The 23,099-nt window shown below is 44.0% G+C and overlaps 1 protein-coding gene across 4 annotated transcripts in view; it reads right to left on the reverse strand.

Annotated features, from left to right (window-relative positions):
- TMEM220 (transmembrane protein 220) overlaps positions 1 to 23,099 on the reverse strand; it is a 216,189-nt gene that overhangs the window by 104,068 nt on the left and 89,022 nt on the right. For all 4 annotated transcript variants that reach the window (XM_086930570.1, XM_086930568.1, XM_086930569.1 and 1 more), the window contains one exon: positions 11,069 to 11,192. In XM_086930570.1, coding sequence (XP_086786696.1) covers positions 11,069 to 11,192 — 124 coding nt within the window. The remainder of the gene's footprint in view (positions 1 to 11,068; positions 11,193 to 23,099) is intronic.

Here is a 23,099-nt window from a genome sequence, read left to right on the forward strand (position 1 = left end):
CAATCATACTGTGAACTCATTCAAACTCCTAACACTCTAAAAGGCAAAGAACACTTTTTGTACAAATATATACAATATATGGGAGAGAAACCATAGATATACAATTTAATATGAATCACTTTGATCTACGGATTTATTTGATTCTCTTATGGTTTCCACGAGAGAAACGTGATATCAAAAGGGTCTACGCGTTTCAAACTCCTGGTTTTAGGAGTTCTCGTCAGGACCAGTAGCTGCGAATGACAAAAACAGGGGGACCTGTGTTAGTGTGTAGCCTGTTTGTGCATGAACCTACATGGGTTCAACACCCGCATATCTGCCTCTTACCTCTCTAAGTATAGCAAGAAGTGCCTCATATATTTCACATCAGTCACGGAGCGGGACCACCTGTGTAGCAATTAGATGCATTTACTAAATTAGCTTACAAATGACACCATTTCATTACATTCATGCTCAACCTCATACTTACTTAAAGTGAGTTGTTGTTAGTCCTTGATACTATAATGGAAAAAGGACAAGGATTCCATCAATGAATGTTCCAACAGAATTTATTATACAGCTAGCACAGTTTGCCTTGAAGTACAATTACTTTCTTTTTGATGGAGATTTCTATTTCCAGACAGGAGGCGTAGCTATGGGCTGTCCATTTGCCCCCGAACTAGCTATTCTCTTTATGTCCATCTACGAAGAGAAATTCATTTACCAAAACAACCCATTCCAACACGCCATTAAACATTGGAGTCGTTTCATCGACGATGTTTTCTTCATATGGTCTGACACGGAGGAAGAAATAAAATTATTCAATCAATGGCTCAATAACAGAACCCAAGAGATCCAATTCAGTCTTGTCTACTCCAGAGATAAAATCCCATTTCTAGATGTGGAAATATACCCCTCGGACGATGGAGACTTAATAACTACTCTCTACAAAAAAGACACAGACCGCAATAGACTGCTACATTTCACCAGCAACCATCTCCGCAGTCTCAAAGAAAACCTACCCTACGGACAATACTTGAGAATTCGGAGGAATTGTCATGACAGACAAGAGTACGAGATAAATGCCGACAAACTGACAAACAACCTAATAGAGAGGGGATACCCCAAAAAACTCCTACACCGCTCCAAAAAACGTGCTTGGTGGACTCCAAGAGAACACCTACTGGAAAAAAAGCCCAAAAAAACACAGGACCGAATAGTCCTAGTGACCACCTACTGCCCAAATTCAAATATGCTAAAAAAGGTAATTAACAACAATTGGCATCTGGTGAAAAATCTAAGCGAAGAACTTAAAAAACCACCACTTTTCGCCTTCAAAAAAGAATCTAACTTGGCCAATAAACTGGTGAGAGCCGTACTACCGACAAAACCACCCACCAATTTAAGAAGCATGATGGGCTTACCCCCAGTGAAGGGCCACCATAAATGTGGAGGATGTAACTGTTGTGATTCAACCGAAGAAGGATCAGTGTTTAAACACAATGGATTATCCTGGAAACATGAGCAATTTACTAATTGCAAAACAAAATCTGTAATTTATGGGATCAAATGCCCATGTAACCTCCTATATATTGGGAAAACCAATCAGGAGGTACGCTCCCGCATTCAACAACATAAATCCAGGATAAAACGGAAGGTACCCAACGCTCCACTGGTCAGTCATTGGCAACTAAAAAACCATGATGACAAAGATGTCCGATGGACTGTGCTTATCAAAGTTGAACAAGATCCCAGAGGAGGAGATCTAGACATGAAACTGTCCAAAAAAGAAGCCTCAATGATTGTCAGATTCAATACGGCCATCAATGGGTTAAATGAAATTTCTGAGATGTTCAAACTGTAAGAATACATTAATACTGACGACATACTTGAGGAAGAGGTCCTAATTGAAGATAAGGTCCCCTATCACAAGACACCCCCCATCGGAGAAACCGCCGACCTGAATTCCTAACCTGACACGTGTTAATGCTCAAAATCCAACTTAATAAGAAGAACCACAAAAAAAACCCATAGAGATTCCAAGCAATTATACCAGCAAACATAAAAAAGTTAAATGTGAAATGCAAGAACTACACCACTCAAATATGGCGACCATGATTAGATCACGTGACGCCGGAAACCAGGAAGTAAATAGATCCTCGGGCGTCTCTGCCACCGGATCGGAGGACGAGACCCGACCGGAGCATCCAGCGACTCGAAGGTAGGAGCCCCAACCTGAATTTAGAACACTTCAAGCCGCCGAATTTGCGCACACATTCACTAAATCGCTCTCGGTTTTCAACCCCTTAGACGCGACTGAAATCCGCGCACGAACAGACACAGATGTCGGCGCCCAGCGTTACATTTACCGGTAAGGCTACGCTGTAAAGGAAGTTTAAACTCGTAATGCATTTAAAGGATGTGAATTTTCATGCTCACAACGCGCACTAAGATTGTCCCGTTCTTGGCCCCCACAGACGCCCTGAGATCATCAATTTGATTGATTTAAAGCAAACTTTCTCGGCGCCACCATTGAACTACCTGGTAAGAAACACCTAGTTTCACACGGGAATTCCCAACCCCAGTTTTAATTGCATTCATTGATGGAATCCTTGTCCTTTTTCCATTATAGTATCAAGGACTAACAACAACTCACTTTAAGTAAGTATGAGGTTGAGCATGAATGTAATGAAATGGTGTCATTTGTAAGCTATTTTAGTAAATGCATCTAATTGCTACACAGGTGGTCCCGCTCCGTGACTGATGTGAAATATATGAGGCACTTCTTGCTATACTTAGAGAGGTAAGAGGCAGATATGCGGGTGTTGAACCCATGTAGGTTCATGCACAAACAGGCTACACACTAACACAGGTCCCCCTGTTTTTGTCATTCGCAGCTACTGGTCCTGACGAGAACTCCTAAAACCAGGAGTTTGAAACGCGTAGACCCTTTTGATATCACGTTTCTCTCGTGGAAACCATAAGAGAATCAAATAAATCTGTAGATCAAAGTGATTCATATTAAATTGTATATCTATGGTTTCTCTCCCATATATTGTATATATTTGTACAAAAAGTGTTCTTTGCCTTTTAGAGTGTTAGGAGTTTGAATGAGTTCACAGTATGATTGCAATGTCTTTTTGGTATGAATGGTATATATAGGTGAGTTGTGACATGATTATCTTTTGTATTGTTGATTTGTAATGTGCTTCAAAAAAAGTATCTTTGAAAAAGTAAAAATATTTTGAAAAAATAACCAAATGATGAAATGTGCAAATAAAATGCAGATTTGAATTGATTCAGTCTGAAGAGATAAATTCCTCCTTGCATACAGTCTTGTCCATATGCACGGTGTCAAATAGGTGTATAGAAATCACTTGGCAGTACTGGCATTTTGTTTTGGATTACTGGTTGTGCTTGAAGACCGGCCTGTCATCTGTGCAATTAAACTCTGATTATGGAAAGACTGCTAGTGCATGTAGGGCTAAGCTAGCATTAGATAGAAGTCGAACCTGGAGAGCTGGACACCCACCCCCCACGCCCCTAACAATTCCCAAACTGCAAAGCCTGCAAAGGAAACAAAAGAGAACAAAACCACATAGTCTATCAACCATAGTTGATCAGCAAAAAGGTATCAGGTGAGGTATCAACCGGATAGTCCTCTCACTCCCGCCAACGGCCAGGGCCTTAGGGACTCCAGCAATCGGCCAGGTGTAGTAGCTAGAGTCAGCTGGGCTGGGTGCTGGGAAGATCTGCGGAAACTGCCTCCAGAGCCGACCTATTGCCCTCCATTACTTCTGTGGCTTGGGGTTTCCTGAGTCGACGCCTGTGGTCTTGCTGCCGCCTCCGGGGCCGGGAATAGTCCACTTCCTCCTTGGGGACCTCGTCGCCACTGTCGGACTCCGGCAGCTCCACACCCAGCAACCTGCTAGCCTCGGTCAGAGAACGCAGCTGGTCTGGTACAGTTTATTGTCCATGTGGAACACCAGCCTGAATGGGTGACCCCAGCTATAGGTGATATTACGCTGTTGGAGGTGCATAGTGATAGGCTTGAAGGTCCTCCTCCTCTGCAGGGTGAGAGCGGATAGGTCTTGATAAAGCACAGGAGAACTCCCCCAAAACTCCAAAGGATGTAGCTGCCGTGCTCTCTAGAGGATGGCCTCTTTGGTGCGGAAATCTTGGACACAAGCTAGAATGTCTGGTGGAGGTGCCGATGAAGCCCTCGGGAGACCAACTCTGTGTGCTCGGTCCAGTCTCATCTCCGTCTCCGATGGCCTGCCCAGAATGTGATTGAAAAGGGCTCTGGAGTAGGAGGAGAGGTCCTTCGTTTCATCATCCATCTTCACCACTCGGATGCGGATATTGGGGCGCCGGGATCTATTTTCCAAGTCCTCGACGTGGGCTTGTAGGTCTACTTGTTGATCATGTATCCATAGGATCTATTGTTGTAGAGCCGCTATCTTTGTGCCCTTCCCGTTGCTTTTACCTTCCAAGTCAGCTACCCTTTCGCCGATGCCATCCATCTCTCGTCTGACCTCCTGGATCTCCGACGTGAACTCTTGTTTGAGGGTATGTATATCCTCCCTTAGGGTGACAAACATGGAATCAAGGAAAGCCTTAGTGATGGGTTCCGATCCATTTTCCTTCCCTGGCTTCGGGTCCGAGGACCCTGTCACCTCGGAGGAGGCCATGGAATCCACTTGGGTTTTGAAGAACAGGTCTTTAATGGCCGACATAGCACTCTCTGGTGGGGTTCAGATAAGGCGTAGATATTCCCCCACCTCCGTCAGCTCTCCTGCAGCAGTTATCAGCAGGTGGGGGGCTCCTCCGGTGTGTCAGCTCACCAGCAGCAGTTATCAGCAGGTGGGGGCTCCTCCGGTGTATGAGGGAGGTGGGTGGGCTTGAAATGCGTGGGGGTCAATAAGTCAGCCCAGTTTAAATCGGGTTAGGTCCGCCACCCCTACCCCGATGGCCGCCACACACCCCAGAAGCAGTGACTCACCCTCGCAGTCCAACAGGCAGTCTGTATCGCGTGGGCAATCTCCCGTATCCCAGGCGGTGCAGGGTAGGGCGCTCCACTCACTGGCAGTATCGCTGGGTCCACGCCAGTGACCTTGGTCGTCCGGGCTGCAACACTTTCGCAAGATGGCGGCTCTGCCGCGCTCTCACTGCTTCTCCACCGGGCCACTCTTCCCAAGGGGCAACAGGGTCAATGATCTCCTTCTTCGCAGTGGATGTGTTCCATCCCCAGGCTCCCAACTGTGTGTCTCCTGGGAGGCCCCAAGTCTCTACGCTGGCTGCCCCTACTGAGTCTAGGCGGGATCCCGCCAAGTTCCCGCAGCTGGTTCCAGGCCCAGGCAACCTAGAGTGCTGCTCCAGACTTAAGATGGCGTCACCAGGTCCGATTCCCACGCCAATGCCCACTGCGTGTTAACAAAGAGCCCCTCCACATCTCCCTTCAACGACGACATGGCTCTGTCCTGCTGGCCTCTGTCGCCTTCAGGGAGGCCTCGAACCGCCGCAGCCGCTCCGGAGTCCCACCAGCCACAGCGGAGCGTGCTAGTTCCCCAGCCTCGGTCCAGGCTCCCGGGGGGCACTCCCTCAAGACCTCGCCAGACCTCCAGGGGACAGGCACTCAGCCCCCTCAGCGCCGGCTCACCCTCAACGACGTCAGGCAGTCTCACTGGGATCCTCCGCTATGTAGGCCCCTAAGTGTCTCCGGCCCCCTCGGGACTGCCCTCCGCACTGACCTCTCAAGAGGCCCGCGGGACGGGTTTCGCCGCGTCTCGGCTCAGCTCCTCAAACCGGGCACCGCCACCCAGGGGGATTGCTGAGCACTCTCAGGTCTCTTTTGTACTGGGTGTCTCCCCGCAGGGCTCCTTACTCTGTTGCCGGGAGTCCAGCTGGGCTCCGTCACTGCCTCCCGTTCTCCCCGCTGGCCCCACTCTGAAGGGTAGTCACCCTGTCCACTGCTAAGGGCTTGACTGAGCCTGCCTCCTGTTGCTAAAGTCTCAGCGACACAAAAGACTTTACCTTCATCTTGCTGCCAGCACCAGGGCTCCTCTGCTGTGAGTCCTGGTCTGCCAAGTGGGGCCAAATCCAGACCTGGGTTAGAAGTGAGTTTCTGTGCTGCAACAAGAAACAACGCATCCACTTCGAGAGCATCAGTTTGGAACCTGTGTATCTCTGCGAAACTTTCGCATCGGCGCTGCCTGAACCGAAACCGTGGACACCACTCGCCGAGTGCACAACGCAACAACCTCGACTACACGATAATTCGTCTTTGATTTCTGATGCATCCAAGGTACTGTAAGGGGGTTTGCGGGATTCCTGTATCTAGCCCGCGCTCCATCATGGCCAAACTGAACTTTTGGATTTGTCCAGGTCAAGCGCGACCAGATAGCTCCAGTTAGAGCTATTGACTTCTAAGTGATGCATTTTGATTTAATCTTTAAAATTTCATAACTTGACTTGTGTATGTTGGATTTTCGTTGTTCTTGTTTTACTTCGTTATTGGGTACTTTTGGGGTGTTTACACTGTTACTGAGTGTGAGCAAAAATACTTTTCCTATTGCCTCCTTAGTTTAGCCTGACTGCTCTGTGCCAAGCTACCAGAGAGTGAGCACAGGCAAACCCTTTTAGAGTGTACTACACTTACCTTGACTAGAGTGTGTGTCCCTACCTGAACAGGATGAATACCTCTGCCAACAAGAGACTCCCAGTTCTAACAGTGATGAATGAATGTGAGGGAGTGTGAGGATCAGCAAGAGTTAGAATAAGTGAGCAAGACTGAATTTGTGGAAATGAGAAAGTGAGTGAGCGACTGTGAGGATGAGTGTGGGTGAGAATGAATATGAAGGAGTGAGAACGAGTTTAACTGAAAATGACTGAGGTAAGGGCTTGTAAGTGAAAAAAAAGAGTGTGAGTGAATGAGAATGAGCGTGTGGGTGACAAGAAGTAGGAATGTGATTTTGTCACTGTAAAAATATAAAAACCAGAGAGGTGTTGTCTTTAAGAGAGCCCCATTTGGATAATTAAGTGGTTTGGGTGTTATCATCAGGGCTTTGTAGAGCTGTGCTATCCCATTCTTTTCTATTTTTTCTATTGTAATTTTAGGCCACTGCACATGTGATTCAATCTGACCTTATATTATACGGTGCATGTCTTAAATGTAGATATTTAGAAACTAGTGACTTGTGGAGATCGAAGTCAACTGCCAATTTCTCACAGGATATCATGTGGCTGGAAACCAACACATACCTGATTTTTTAAAAGTATACCCTATTTCATGCTTGAAACTCTTCAAGCTCAGCTGTCCCCTTGTTCCATGCTAGAGAGGCATTCCCTCATCACCTTTAAATCCTACCTGACCCAGTTCAGAGCCTGGTGGGATTCACGGCTATCTTCAAAGAGCCAGTCATCAATAGAGGCAGGTGGGGCGCCCCATTGTATAGATTTATATCAACTATTCCCAAGACCCTATCATGTGGGCAATTTCCCACACTTCTTTTATGAGACCCGAGCCAGGGCCACCAGCAAATAGTAAGCTTGTCAGAGTAAACTGTAATGTAGTGAAAAACTAGAGAGGAGTGTGCAAGGATAATTTTGCAGCATATACAGACACTGGGGCAATGCTATCATCTTGGCAGAATACAGTGGTGCCCCAATATTGGCAGTGGCAATTTACTCCAGGCATCCAATTGCACCGTCATTTTTGTTGCAGAGGGTCAATGCTCAAGATCCAACATTGCTGTGGGTCTCTCGAGATCTAGATACATAAATATAAAAAATGGCTCTGAGCGCAAATAAGCAGGGGGGGGCTTACAAGCTCAAATGTATCCCTTGAGTAAGTGTTGATTTACCCAATTACATTTAATATAAGTTGGTCTTCAATTCCAGCAGACCAATGTATCCTGCGTCATCCCTGTCTCATACCGTGTTCTATGGTCAAAGGTCTGGATAGTATTTCATTCACCCAGACTTGTGCCCAAGGAGGACAACACAACCTAATAAAAGCATGGAAGAGAAGGCCAAAGTTAATTTTCTCTAGCACCTAGTGGAGACAACAGTAATCGAAAGAATAAAAGGCCTGCACAAAATCCACCAGGTCAAAATCAGCTCGGTCCCAAAACCTGTACACATGTGTCAAGACCCTGCCACATTATCCATCCTGTATACGAGAATTTTAACCTCTATGTTAATTAGCAAGATTGGTCCTATGTAAGGGATGACTGTGATCATGGCCCCACAGAGGTCATGGTGGTAGTTTCCAGACTGCAGGAGTTCATCAGTCATAGTTACACTGTTGAACTAGACAGGAGGTTTTTTGTTAACAAATTGTAAAGACCTGCCGATTTCCCTGATGGCGTATCTGTGATTGCCTCCGACATCTCGTCCATTATCAGGAGTTCCAGCTCTAACCCCCAGATGCATCAAGCATCCATTTTGCGATTCCTTATTAGCGAAAAATAAGGATTGGCTAATAAGGAATAGCAAAAGGCTATGCATGAAGAAATCACTAAAAAAATGGCGATTTCTTAAAACTCATTAATTGCGACTGGCAAATTGCGAGTCGAAATTAAGGAATACCGCCCCATTCATTCCTATGGGTAACTTTCCTGTCCACATAATTCAGGACTCCAATAATCATAGGTTGCGGAGGGGCACATAGAGGAGGCTCAGGAGTTCTTGCTCTGTGGGCTCTTTCCAGCACAAACTATATAGACAAGTCATTTTCCAGGATCCACAATTTAAAGTCGCCCTAAACTGCTCTGGGGCCCAATAGCCGTCTGGAATTCCCACCAGACTCTGGTTATTTGTCCAGGAACCTCCCTCAGCATGCGGTGACCGTCTCTCTAGTATAGCTTTGGTGTTCTGCAGGTTTTTGATTCTTTGGTGAAGTGGCGTAAACATCATCCACGTGGTCCTCAGCCTCTCTGGCGCAATACATCAGTTTGTGAAGATTCTGTCGGAGTATCAAAACCACTACTTCCGCATCCCCCATCTTCTCATCATAAGCTTGGCGAGTGTCCTTGGATTGCTTGCAGGATTGTGGCTGGGAGATAGTCTCATTCGGGGGACCAAATCATTTGGATCTTCTGAGGAATGACCTATCTAAGGGGCGTCGATTTGGTGTATTTCTCAATCTTGTTGAGAGGCCCCCACACCCTTATAGTGGCCCATCTCCCATCCTGTGATGCAGCACATTTAATGCTGAGCAATAACCTGGGAGGTAAAGGGGGCTCTTGGATGCACTTAAGGAATCTCTGTTGACATCCCACAGGACCTCCCAAGGAGACATCAGCATTACCTTTTGGTTTGCATTCTGCTCAAGGCAGAGGGATAAACCAAGCAGGGACCACATTTCCTGTCTGTACCACCCAGCCCCAACAGGTTTTGCTTCTTACGACCCATGGATGGAGAAATGGGAAGTTCCACGTACTCACCCGGTTAGATGAGCAACCTCAGTTTAAGGTGGGCGGAGTGCCCTTCCAAATGGGTAGCATCTTCTTCCTGTAATGTAAGTCCCAGTTAGTACAGCTTCTTTGGCATCCACAGGAAGGCTACCCGGTTCAGATAACCTCATTATGCCCCTCGACACTTGCCAATATATTTATCCTCATCTCACCTCCCCACGGGTCTTTCACTTCTGATGCAACCTGTCATTCTACAAACCACTGCTCACATCACAAGTGTGTTCAGCAGCCTCACTACACTCTAAGCAAAGACCACAGCAAATGTAAGGCTGTACCGGATGCCTGGCTGTCAGGCGCTCCTTGTGTCAGCTGGGGGGGCACTACTGAGCCGCACATGCTATGGCACTTTACCGACTGACCCAGGCAAGCCCACTAAACTCCACTTCCACCAAGGCCTACTCAACAGCACAGCTTCTCTTCCTGGCACACTCCTCATAACAGAGCATCACTCCAGAAGTACTGCCAGTGGAAATGAAATGGCCCAGCAGGCGCACAGAGATAGCAAGAATACTCATGATGGTGACAGCAAGGGTGATCACTCTTGTTGAGGCAAGATTTTATAGGATATAGACAGCCAGGCACAGAGGTTTATTTAACTGTCACTTCTGCTTTTATGGTTGGAGTTTATACATATCTTTAAAACCCCAACTCTGACCCTGGCCTCTTGACATGGTAGGCAGTCTTCTTGTTTTCATCACTTTTCCAAAAAAGACTAGAGGACTTCTGGGACTTCCTTCAAGAGAGCCTCTTTTCAAAAACATTACATCTAAGGAAGGAAATAACTTAGCAGAGAACATTCTACACGACCCGTATGTTTTCTGAAGTCCTAAATTCTCTATGAAAAGAACAATTTACTTCAAGAAGTCAGATAATCTTGTAATCGTCTATGATGGTCAGCACGACCACCTATAGCACATAGGCAACACAGCAGGTGGTAAACCTTTGGGCAAATCCAAAGTTCCCCACAGATAACTGATTCAACTTCGGAGGCTTTATCCTCATGCCACCAGAGGTAAGAAAGCAATCGTGGCATTCTATAGGCAAATGTTCACTGCAGAGTTTTGTATGTTAACCACGTGGGCCATCCGCATAACCTTTGTAACCATTACTCCTTGGATGCAGAAGTTCTTTGAAGCCTGATCTGACATATGCTGCCTTGCCCTTCCAGCATTTGTGAGTTTGGAATACAATTACTAATCAGTTAGGAAGGAAGTTTAGCTACATCCGGCTAAGACTTTCATGGTGACTGCAGTAGTTGTGGTTCTGGCTCTCCCTACTTTATAACATACATCCAGACAAAAAATAATCTATGCTACAACCATATTTAACAGAAAAATATATGGAACTGGCTTGGGGCAGTTGATGACAGGTTAGGTGGCAGGGACTGTGTGCGAGTAGGGGATCCATACAAAGTGTCTTTTGCAGAAACGTTTAAAAGCCCTTTGTGTACTGCAGGGCAATTCTGATCAGTTGTGAAAGGGGTTGTGCAAGAATTTGAGTACTGATCAATATAAAGATATTTTTTCGCTCATTTTAAAACACACCCACTTCCATTTCTTTAATCAAACAAAAATAAGCCACCATAATTTAAAGTAGGAAAAATAAAACCTCACCTGCCTTCCTCTTCATGGATGAGGTTTCTTTCCGTATGAATGATCAGATACCATGCAAGGAATATAGACCACAGAATACAAGCGATGGAATGCAGATCAGATAATCCTCTCCAAATAATGTTATCTAAAGAGATTTTAAAAATTGTCATTACAGGTTACAACTTAAAGGTAAAGAACATGTAAATGGAAATGACTGCCAGTAAAACAGATTAGAGGGTCAATCACATGTTACTTAGTCCTATATATTCTGCAGGGTGACCTCAGAGGTTGAAAAAAAACATACAATTTCCCATGGGAAGCAACTGTAGCTAAATATGCTTTGTAGATTATTTGAATAAAAAAACTCTTACCTTTGTTCAGGACATAAGGGGTCAAATTCGCAAATGAATTTGTGCACTTAAGTTGAACTAAAGTGAACCAATACACTCATTTTGTAAACTCATGTTTATGTTCACAAAACATTACTGACAACTGTAAAGGAGGAGTGGTTTGTGGTCATTTTACAACAGGAATTGCTGCCTAGACACTAAGGGCTAGATGTAGGTAATTCCCATTTACAGACTCTTAAATACCGAATTTTACCGATTCGGTATTTAAGAGTCTGTAAATGGGAAGGGGGCAGATTTAGGTAATTTTAAAATCTGAATTACTGAATCTGTAAATACAGAATCGGTATTTCCCATTGATTCCTATGGGCTTTGAAGCCCATAGGAATCAATGGGAAATACCGATTCTGTATTTACAGAATCGGTAAATACCGAATCCTGCAAGGGTGCAGGGGGTGTCACTTTGACACCCTCTAGCACCCCAAGTACAGGCTTGTGTGCAATGTGGCACACATACATGCCCTAAGGGCATGTCTGTGTGTCACATTGCACAGGTGTGCATGCACAGATGTGCATGCACACAATAATAGGATTGTGTGGTAAAATACCGACCCTTAAGGGCCTGTGGCACTGTAAACTGTGCCACCTACATTTGTAATAACAGAATCGGTATATTTACCAATTCGGTAATTTACCGAATCGGTAAATATACCAATTCTGCATTTTTCAACCCCCTACATCTGAAAACCCTAATACCGGTCGGAAACGGCCGAAATCGGCCGTTTCCGACCGGTATTAGGGCTCCTACATCTGGCCCCAACATACTAGTTTGTGGGTATTCACAAACACTTGGCAGGCACATTCCTAATATGTTTTGTTTTGTTATTAGTTTGAGATGGGAGGTCCTTACCAAATAAATAAACACACCTTGGTTAGGTCTCAACACAAGTCTCAGATGCTTTAACCCTGGTAGCGAAGTCACAAGCGGCAGGCAATTTCCCAGAGAAATGCATGCTATGTTCCAGCAGTACCAACACATTTTTTTTAAACATCTTTTTATTGATAAAGCTCAGGGTCTCATACAATGTACAACAGTGATCAGTAGCAACATGTAAAAACATCAGTACAAATATCTGGAATGGACACTGTGGTAGCAGAATGGACAATTGATGACCGCAGCCTTAAACCATCCCCGCCCGCTCGGCCCGGTATCTGCGCCAAGGGCCCACAACTTCTTCCATTTCTTGACACACCCTCTAGATTTATAGATAGTCTCCTCCGCCCTCTGGCACCAATCCAGGTCCCTGATCCATTGCTCCCATGAGGGGGGCGCCCACGCCCCCCAGTTGCAGGCTATATTTCTATTCGCCACTAGCCATATCTCTTTATATCTGGACCAGTCAGTTGCCCCTTTAATTATTAACAACAGCCACCTCGGGTCCACTGGCACAGCGGATCCCACCACCAACTCCATCGTCTGGGAGACTTTGGTCCAGAAGGGCTTTCTAAACGGGCAGTCCCAGAGCGTATGGCAAAAGGACCCTTCCTCCTGGCAGCCACTTACAGACAGGGGTGACAGACACCTCCTCAGGAGAACAAGTGAGTGCGTGCGTAGTAAACTCGGTGGAAAATCTTCAACTGCACCTATCGAAACCTGATCCTGATTGCAATTTCACGAGAACTCTGAGTGCGTCCTGCCAGTCCTCGTCTTTGATGCTACCAATGTCGCCCTCCCATCTCTCCCGCAGGGACGGCAGGGGGTCAGGCATGTTATTAATTAACTTACGATAAATGGTTGAGGTAGGCTTATCCGGAATAGGGTCAAGAAGGAGTCTGTCCTCTAATGGGGAATATTCTGGGAGCACTACGTCTCTGTGTATGCATGCTCGTAAGGCATGAGTGAGGCGCAGATAGTGGTAGCGCTGGGAGTCGTGCAGGCGGTACTCCTTTTGGAGATAAGAAAAGGATCTGGGTGCGCTCCCCTTCCACACATCGCCCAGGTAGTCAATCCCGATGAGCCTCTAGCCCTTGAAGACAGAGTACCAACAATTTTGAAGTAATAAACACAGCAAATTAAAATTCTCAAATCACTTAGAAAGAGAGAGAAAAAACCTCAGTGCGCATAAAGACACCAAACTATTAAAATCAGATAAGGGGAAACTAAGAATGTGTTTTTTAGGTTTTATGGCAAAATAGCCTAGAAAAGTATAGTTCCATTGAAGAATATCAGTTTGTAGTTGACCGGGACCTGGATTTGATTTTAGGGTAACTGAGATGGAGCAAAGTTCAGAACCACCAGGTGCGTCATCCAGGTCAACATTACCGTCTTACGCAGTCTTTATTCTGAAACTTAGAATCCTCCAGCAGGGTTAGGTTCAAGGATGAAGCCAGCGAAGAACCATGAAAGTTAGAGACTTTGTCGTTGAGCTCCTGCTGAAGCCCCTGGTTGTGGCACCTACAGCTCAGAGTGGGACAAATTTGGATTTTTTAGTCGCTGAGATTGATTTGCCTCCTCACCGCACTCCGAAGTTTATCTTCAAACATAGGTACATTTAGTTCTCAAAATCCTACACCACGACAAGGCTGGAAGTTGCAGACGAGCAGGGCTCCATGAGGTGGATACCTTTTGCGTGAGGTCCGGCTTAACCAGTTTTCACTGCAGCAAAAAGCCCCAGGCAGGAAGAACCTGGTTGTTTTCTTGCCCACTTTGTGTACAACCTACCTGGGCAGACCTCAGCACTATGCTCTCCAGAGTGGTTAAAAATAAGTTTTCTCCAACTGCTAGGAAAGTTCCTTCTGGTCACTCCTGGATCCCACAGGGCCTCAGGGCAGGCAAGTACGTCTCTAGCTTAGTCAGTTTGGCTCTTTTGTAGTCAAGAGTTTTTGTGTCCCTGAAACAGGCAGACTGGAGGCCATCCTGACCCTTGGACAGCAGTTCCTGTAGCTAGGGTGATAGGCAAAAGTTGTTTTTTTTCTTCCACCCTGACCTTCTACTTTAGGTGCAGTGTTCCAAGGTTCAGGAATGTTCTAAGGAGCTTGTGGTTAAATCACAATCTTATCCAGTACACTAGCACGTTATTGGAGAAATTTCCACACCCAGTCCTGTTTACGTTCTTGTTTTATGGCCACATCCTTTTGCAGAACTTCCTTTTTGCATCACAGTTAAATTTACCAGAAGCTGTCAATTTAGGATAGCTGACCCTAACTTATACAAGGAGTGATTCTTGCCAAACAACCTCCCTATTTAGATGATGCTTTCTCCCCTGGTTCTCTGTCATGCTTGGGTAGCTACTAAGCGGTTTAGGAGTACTCCAGAAATGAATACTCAGATATAGTGTCAAGGTGGCCCTTGCTTTGCCATCTGTTCATGCCTTCCCCAGTTACGCTAAAGCGGCTGAATCAATCGTTGCTGGAACGTCCCCTACCTTTCTGATTCCAAGGGCCAGGCTAATCTCCTCTGGCAGGCAGAGTCACTAACTCCAGACAAAAATATGTATTGAACTATGCAGATGTGAGGAATGGTGGAATTGGTTCTAAGCCAATTTGGCTTAAACAGAACGTACATTTTAAAAAAGTTACTTTTCCACAAGAGTTATAAAAAAAATCACATTTGCAAATAAAATGGATTTTGAAAACAGAGTGGAAAAAACTTGTATTCATTTTGCCAGTATTTTTCAAAGTAAAGATATAAAATATTAATTTTAACTGTGGCCTGTTCCTGGAAAATGCAGCTTAGGCCTACATAATGTAAAGAGCTTTTAGGCCTTCCGTTAGTGTACGGGCACTTATTTATATATGTAGGATGCCACTTTTTTCTACATTTTTGGGAAGCCTGCTCAATAGGCTCACAAGGCACACAGAGGTGACTTAATATATAACAGTAGGTTTCTTATACGCAAAGGCCCATTTTGCTTACATGCATCTCTGCAGTATGTTTTCAACCTCAGACGAGCAAAGGCGCAGTGATGCTCCAAGATGTTAGGCATTTTTGCCATATTTGTGGGTGGCATAAATGCACACTACAGTCCACATTTGACAGTCAATTTCCATGCCAATGGTTGATTTTCTGCTCCATTAACTATGTGTTGGAAATGGCCCTTTTAAGATTAGTTAACCCCAAACCTTTTGCTTCTTCCTCCTATTTTTTCCTGACCTGCTGTTGTTGGCTTTAGGACTCTGGGCACTTTACCACTGTTGATCAGTGCTAAAGTGCATATGCTCTCTGTGTAATGTTTTATCATGATTAGTTCTCCCTGATTGGAATATTTAAAAAAAAAGAAACTTTTTATTAAACACGTCAAACATGGTTGAGATCAACATCATATAACTGTAGAGACAGGGTAATTTTAGTCTATTTTCAGACTGGTGGCGACTATAATTTACTACCATTTCAGTCCTAGTTGCATTTGCGTTTATTTGTAGGGCTTAACTATGTGCTTTGACAGGGTTTAGTGCCTTTTTCCGTTTTCCCGGGCCTACAGGCCCGAAAGCTAGAGAGAAGCCATTTTGTATCTCTGCCTCGGCTGTCCGAGGCGCTTGCAGGGTAAAGGTAATGTTTAGAATTCATCCTGTTGTTCGCTAGAGAGGAACCGGTCAAGACTGGCTCTTATTGAAGGAATGTGTTTGTCTCCCTGGCTCTAGACGCAATACGCAGGTGGCCACTGCGGAGGGCGTAGGGGGCCGGGGACTGGTACAGGAATTCGGTGGGAGTCGGCCTAATACCGGAATTTTCCATAGAGAAAGTGAGCTCTATAATATCAAGGAGCGAGTAGAGTAGAGAGAGAGAGCAACGTGTGGAGAAGACCGATGAAGTTGGTCTGAAGGCTGGTGCATAGAGATTGATACCATCAGCTAATCGAAATCCTGAAGTGAAGAAGGAGAGTGATTGAAAGTCCTTTAGTGACATCATACAGGAGTGGCAGAGACTAAGACCAGAAGAGGGTTCGAGTATTCTGGAACCATGGCAGCGTAGACGAGGCATAGCGGTGCAGACGTGTATTCGTGAGCCATAGAGGTAGAGAAGAGTCCCAAGCGCATAGAAGAGAACGAGAGAGAGAGGGAACAGCTCCGCTGCTGAGATGGAAAGACACACGACTAAGGTGAGGCGTTCTGAGCTTAGTGTAGAATGCATTTAACTATTCATCTTTATTCCCCTTTTTAGGTTATAGGTATTGACTAACTTAATTCATTTGTCTTTTGCTCATTCTGTCATGTTTGATTGTAGAATAAAGATTTAATGACCAATATCTTTGAATGTTGTTTTCAGGAATGAAATTAACCTTTCCTTTTAACCAGGTGCTGACATACAGAAGGATGGGATATGCCCTTCCGCAAAGGTAACTGATGATTGGGGGAGAGTGTGAACTTCATTTGGGAAATAACTCTTAAAGGTGAACCCCTATTAGTTATCCCCATTAGTGTAGATCGTCGGGTGACGTTAAAGATATCGTCAGGTGACGTTAAAGAGATCGTCGGGTGACGTTAAAGAGATCGTCGGGTGACGTTAAAGATATCGTCGGATGACGTTAAAGAGATCGGCGGGTGACGTTAAAGAGATCGTCGGGTGACGTTAAAGAGATCGTCGGGTGTCGTTAAAGAGATCGTCCGGTGACGTTAAAGAGACCGTCGGGTGACGTTAAAGAGACCGTCGGGTGACGTTAAAGATACAGTCTTACGGGACTATAAAGATAGAAGATATCATCGGGAGACGTTAAAGAATATAAAATGAGGTAAATATAGGATAAGATATGGACTCTATTAGGTATTAGTGATATGTTTGACTATACAGGCATGTAAATAGCTTATTTTCACTTTCTCAGGTGAGTATTCTAGATGTCTTGTAAATAGTGGCCTGGGAAGAGTGTCGTTACGTGACGACTGGGTTAGCCACGGTTGGTGAGCTGCCTGTTCTGAGAATCCGGTTGTTACAATAACAGCGTACATATGAAGGATTTACGGTTACAACACGTATCATGAAGTGCATAAGCCTGATTGGCATATTTGATTCACTAGTAGGTCCCTAGTAAAGTGCACCTAGTGTGCCAGAGCTGGTAAAGCAAATACTATTTTATTTATTTATTTTTAGAGTTTTCTATAGCGCGAACCAGACCCAAGGTAGGGTATCAGAGCGCTTTACATAGTGAGCAAAATATTGGATAGCACATACAGTAAACACATGGCATACAAAAAACCATGTCATAACGGTGGTCAACACAGCATAAATGAGTTCAGGGAAAAAGCAGAAGAGAAAGTATTTCTGAGCGATAACAGTCAATTCGAGACATTGCGAGTCTTAGCTTCTGAATATCTGTAGACGGCGAGTGTAGTCAAGTTTTGAGGTTGTGAGCTGGTGTGGTGATTGTGCAGATTTTTTTATTTTTTTTAAATTTTATTTATTGTTTTTTTCCCCCTTTCATCCCGTGGTGGTGGGAAGAGGTAGAACAGCAAAACATAAATCAAACATGAACATATAGAAAAAGATATTATATAAGCAACATAAGGACATATCAATGAAATTAATTAATTAATTTGCAACCCATTTTTTCAAATGGTGCCCAGTTCTTAGAGGCAATTAGGCGTCTTCTTTTTCCTCTAAAAGGCTGCACTGAAGTCTCAAGTTTATACCAAGCCAGCATCTTGGCTTTCCAATGACAAAAAGTAGGAGGTTCAGGATTAATCCAAAGTGAAGTAACACAGAGTCTGATCATTGCCATAGAAATAAAAAGAAAAGCTTGCAAATGTCTTGTTTTTCCAGGAGCCGTAGAATATTCATAGCCGGTGATTACCATTTCAGCGGTTATTTTAACAGAAGTTTGAGTAATCTGCATGAGAAAAGTTTCAATTTGATTGAAAAAAATAGATAACTCTGGACAACTGAAAAACATATGAACGGAATCTGCAGAAGGAAATTTACATCTGGCACAGAATGACCCTTTACCCCCACAAACCACCCCACCTTTTAACAAGTTTTAGCGGTGTATAATAAAGATTGAACATAGACATATAACTTTGAGCTCGGAGGGTGCCTGATACCAAGACCGATCTGGCTAATACAAGTGGATACTTTAGGTCGATAATAGGAACTCCAAATTTTGTCGCCCATTTGTCATTCTGGGAATTAAGGTCATCAGGAAGTTGGGATAGAAAGTTTTGATATAAATTGCCAATTTTCAATTTCCTTCTGATGGATTCTACTATAACAAGTTTTTGGAACATTATTGGGTGTTGAGGAAGCTTGTTATCTAGAAAACTTCTTAATTGAAGATATTTGAAAAAGTGATTAACATGGAGATGAAATTTCTCCTTTAAAAACGAAAAAGAGGCTATTTGGCCTGAATCGGATAAATCACCTATCTCCCTTACACCAAGAGTTATCCAGATATTTGCTACCCCCTCTTGAAAGATCGTTGGAAGTACTCTAGAGGCTGTTAATGGGGTATAATACATTATCTTAGAAATGTTAAAGTGACGTCGGACTTTTTGCCATATTGAGAATAATGTCCATAGTACCTTGAATTTAGTTTTTTTTAAATAACTAGGTTCGAGTATACGTGTGAGTATCCCTTTTATAGAGTCTCCCAAGGATATTGAATATATCGAGGGAGAAAGATGAGCTGGTAGTTCAGCAGCATCCCCTAAAAGAGGGACAGCAAAATGTTGAATCATGGCTGCCCAGTAGTAGAATGTTAGGTTTGGGACTGTCCACCCCCCGCGCTCCTGTGGGAGGCATGTCCATTTAGCGGCCCGTCTTGGTTTACGGTATGACCATAGAAATCGTTGGCATATTCTTTCCGCTTTTTTCAAAATTGGAGGTGGTATTAATAATGGGATAGATCTAAAAAAATATAAAAATTTAGGGAGAACGATCATTTTAAGGATATTAGATCGACCAAAGAGCGAGAGGTGTAGATGATCAAGACGTTCCAATTTATTATGGAGTGAGTCAATTGCAGAAGAGTAGTTCAACTCTAGGATCTGATCTACATCAGACGCTATTTGGACCCCAAGATATGTTGCAACAGTGGTGATAGGAGCTTGTGAGATGGGCATGGCCATGGATTGTAGAATTTGGGTTTTTGCAATGTTTAATTTGTACCCCGAAATTAAACCAAATTGAGCTGCCAGAGTCTCGAGTGCAGGAAAAGATTGAGAGACATTGTTGGTTAACACTACGATATCATCAGCATATGCCAATGACTTATATTTAGTTCCATGCACTGTGACAGGGGTAATGAGACGGGAATTTTCTATCAGGGATAAAAATGGGTCAATAAATAAAGCAAAAAGAAGGGGGAGCAAGGGCAACCTTGCTTGGTACCCCTACTGATGGAAAAATAATGTGATTCATTAGCTGAAATACGAATTTTGGCCATTGGGGATATGTATAAAGCTTGTAGAGCTTGGATGAATTCGGGTGCATAGCCCTTCCAGGACATAACGGACCACAGATACCCCCAGGAGACCCTGTCAAATGCCTTCTCGGCATCCAACAGGATCACCCCGAGGGCAGAGTTTGTGGTCTCTGCCCAATCCAGAAGTGCCACTAATCGCCTGATGTGATCCGTCGTATCCCGACCAGAAATAAACCTATGTTGGTGAATAGAGACCAGAGGGAGAATTGTTTGGTTTAAACGGTGGGCGAGTATCCTTGAATAGATTTTGCTGTCTGTATTAAATAACGCGATCGGACGATATGAAGATGGGTTTAATTCATCCTTACCTTTTTTCCTAAAAAGTACGATAGTAGAATGTCGCCATGAGTCGGGAATTGACCCAGACTGGGCAAGACGAAAGACTTCTAATATTTGCTGCCTAAATAGATGTGAGAAGGTCTTATAAAATTCAAGATGAATAAGATCTGGTCCTGCAGCTTTGCCATTAGAGAGAGATTTCATGGCAATCAGAACTTCCTCCCAACTGATAGGTTCGGTGAGGATTTGGTTCTGGTCGTCTGTGACTCTGAGAGTATCCAAGGATTGAAAAAATTGATCTAGCCCAGTTTGTTGCTGTAGAGTTATATTAGTTTCTTCCGTATATAAGGTTGTGTAGAAGTCAACAAAAACATCTAAAACACCGACACTTGTATCCTGAATATTACCAGAACTATCTTTAACCTTAATTATCTGATTGGCTATGGCCTTTTGTCGTAAACGTTTTGCTAAAACCTTACCCGAATTTTCACCGAGTTCATACATGGTAGTGCGAAATTGGAAATATTTAGTAGCTACATCTTTATATAAGGGTTCTAATAAATTCGATTTGGCTATGGCAACTAATTTCATACTAGCTGCTATGTCTTCACCCCTACGAATATTAGAGCTTAGATCGAGTTCAGCTTGTTGAAGAACTGAAAGTCTAGTTTTTACGGCTCGCTGCTCAGTCTTCCAGCGATAAGAGGCAAATCTTTTGGTTTCGCCGCGTAACGCGGCCTTAAATGTATCCCAGGCGATACCGACCGAGGCAGTACCAGTGTTAATTGAAAAAAACTCTATAATCCATGAGTTAAGTTGTTCTTGATATAGTTTATCAACTAAGAGTTTCCTATCAAATGTCCATGATCTGATCTGATTCATTGGACGATCCCAGGGAAAGCTAAAAGAGATAGGGTTATGATCAGATATAGTCCTTGGATTAATTTCAATCTTACCAGACCCAGCAATTGAAAGAGAAGTAAAGACATAATCGATGCGGACCATTTTGCTATGAGGTATCGAGTAATAAGTAAAACCCGGTTGGTTTGGATGATGATAGTGCCATATATCCGACAAACCATGTTCAACCAGGAGAGTCCGTAGCGCCTTATAGACTTGAGGTTTCCGTCCTATATATATATCATGTTTTGTTATATCCAAATGACTGGGAATATTTATATTGAAATCTCCACAAAAAAACAGGGGATGAGGCCACATAGCTAGCTCTAAATTTAGATCCCTTATGACCTGTGGGTCATCCAGATTAGAAGCATAGATTGAGCAGATAGAGAAAGGACGGCCCTTAATCGATAATTCTGCTATTAACCATCTGCCACAATTATCTTGTTTTACTCTTTTAACAAGTCCTAACCCAGTCTTTGAAATGATAGCGACTCCCCTGATTGTAGAGGTCTGTCGGGTACACGCCAGCAACTCATAACACGGAAATCTAAGACATGCACGATTACCCCATGGTATATGGGTTTCCTGCAGGCAAATAATATCGACCTGCATTATCTTTAACAGCTCAAGGAAAACTCTACGTTTCTTAGGATCATTTAGACCGCATATGTTCCAAGTTACAAACTTCAATCTAGAAGCAGCCATAATGTTTGATACAACACCAATAGCAATAAATAAACATGAGACTTTTTATAACCAGAAAGAATACAGTCAAGCTGTTTTTTGCAGAAAAGTATGCTAATTGATATGACCTCAGATGCATTTGAAAAATGACACAAATAATGAAAAAACAGGATGCTCAACTCTGAGCGCCACCACCACCACCACCACCATACCACCACCCCACAACCCACCTCGGTTGGACCACCCTCCCTATGAGATCCACCCCCCCTACCCAGGGAACCCCGCCTCCCTTTCCCCCCATAGTGGGTATCAGGACCAGAGTCCTTGTGATGGTTGAGTTAGCGTTACACACACACCGCTGAACCTATAGTGTTCCCCCATTTTCAGACTACCGATGACCCTAAACAACTTAGATGAGCGGAAAATACCATATATATATTTGATGGGTCATCGAGTAAAAAGAGAAGTATGATGTAGAGTAAGTCACAAAAGAAATAATTACTGTCATGTGTTACTTAATCAGAAAAAATTTGCCAAAACTAGAATTATATTGAGTCCAGAAACTCCTTAGCAACAATCTCCGACATGAAAAACCTTGTCTGGCCTTGAAAAAGAACTTTCAGTTTTGCAGGAAAAAGCAAATACGCCTGGGCCCCCTTAGCCTGGAATAGAGGAATTTGTTGCCGGAGGTGCCAGCGACGAGTAACCGTCTCTGAACAGAAATCTGGACGCACAAAAAATTGACATCCCTTGGCGGATCGTTTCTTGTTAGGTCTAGCAAGGTCAAATATACGTTCACGGGCAAGAAAGTTGTTAAAGCAGATCAAGATGGCGCGAGGATAGGTGTTTTTTGCAGTGGTAGATTGTTTCCTACTATTTAGCGGAAAGCGATGTGCTCTTTGGATCTCGAGGTTCCAATCCCACTGAGTGACCTCGGGAAAGGCTTCAGAGAAGAGCTCCACTATAAACCGCCGTGGATCGTCACCTTCATTATTTTCCTCTATCCCCAGGACGCGAAGATTATTCCTTCTTGCGCGATTTTCAAGATCAGTAAGCTTCCAAAGATTGTGCAGAATTAAGTGAGGAATTTGTTCAAGTGGGCCTGCAGCACTGATTGTGCCACCCACATGAGTAGCCCTGAAAAGATGTTTCAGGCCTGCCACTGCGGTGCCTGTGCGAAGTTTGTTAACTGCCATGTCAACCTGGCATTTCTACCTACTTGCCAGGCCTTAACATTCCCTTTTCGTACATGGTAGTCACCCCTAAGGTAGGCCCAAAGTACCCCTGTGGGCAGGGTGCAGTGTATGTGAAAGGTAGGACATCCCCAGTGTGTGTGCCATTTCCCGATAGTGAAATACTATCAATTTCGTTTTTCACTATTGAAAGGCTATCTTGCCCCATAGGACAGAATGGGAGTTTATTCATAAC

This window comes from Lissotriton vulgaris, chromosome 7, assembly GCF_964263255.1.
Source record: "Lissotriton vulgaris chromosome 7, aLisVul1.2, whole genome shotgun sequence".
Classification (NCBI taxonomy): Eukaryota; Metazoa; Chordata; class Amphibia; order Caudata; family Salamandridae; genus Lissotriton; species Lissotriton vulgaris.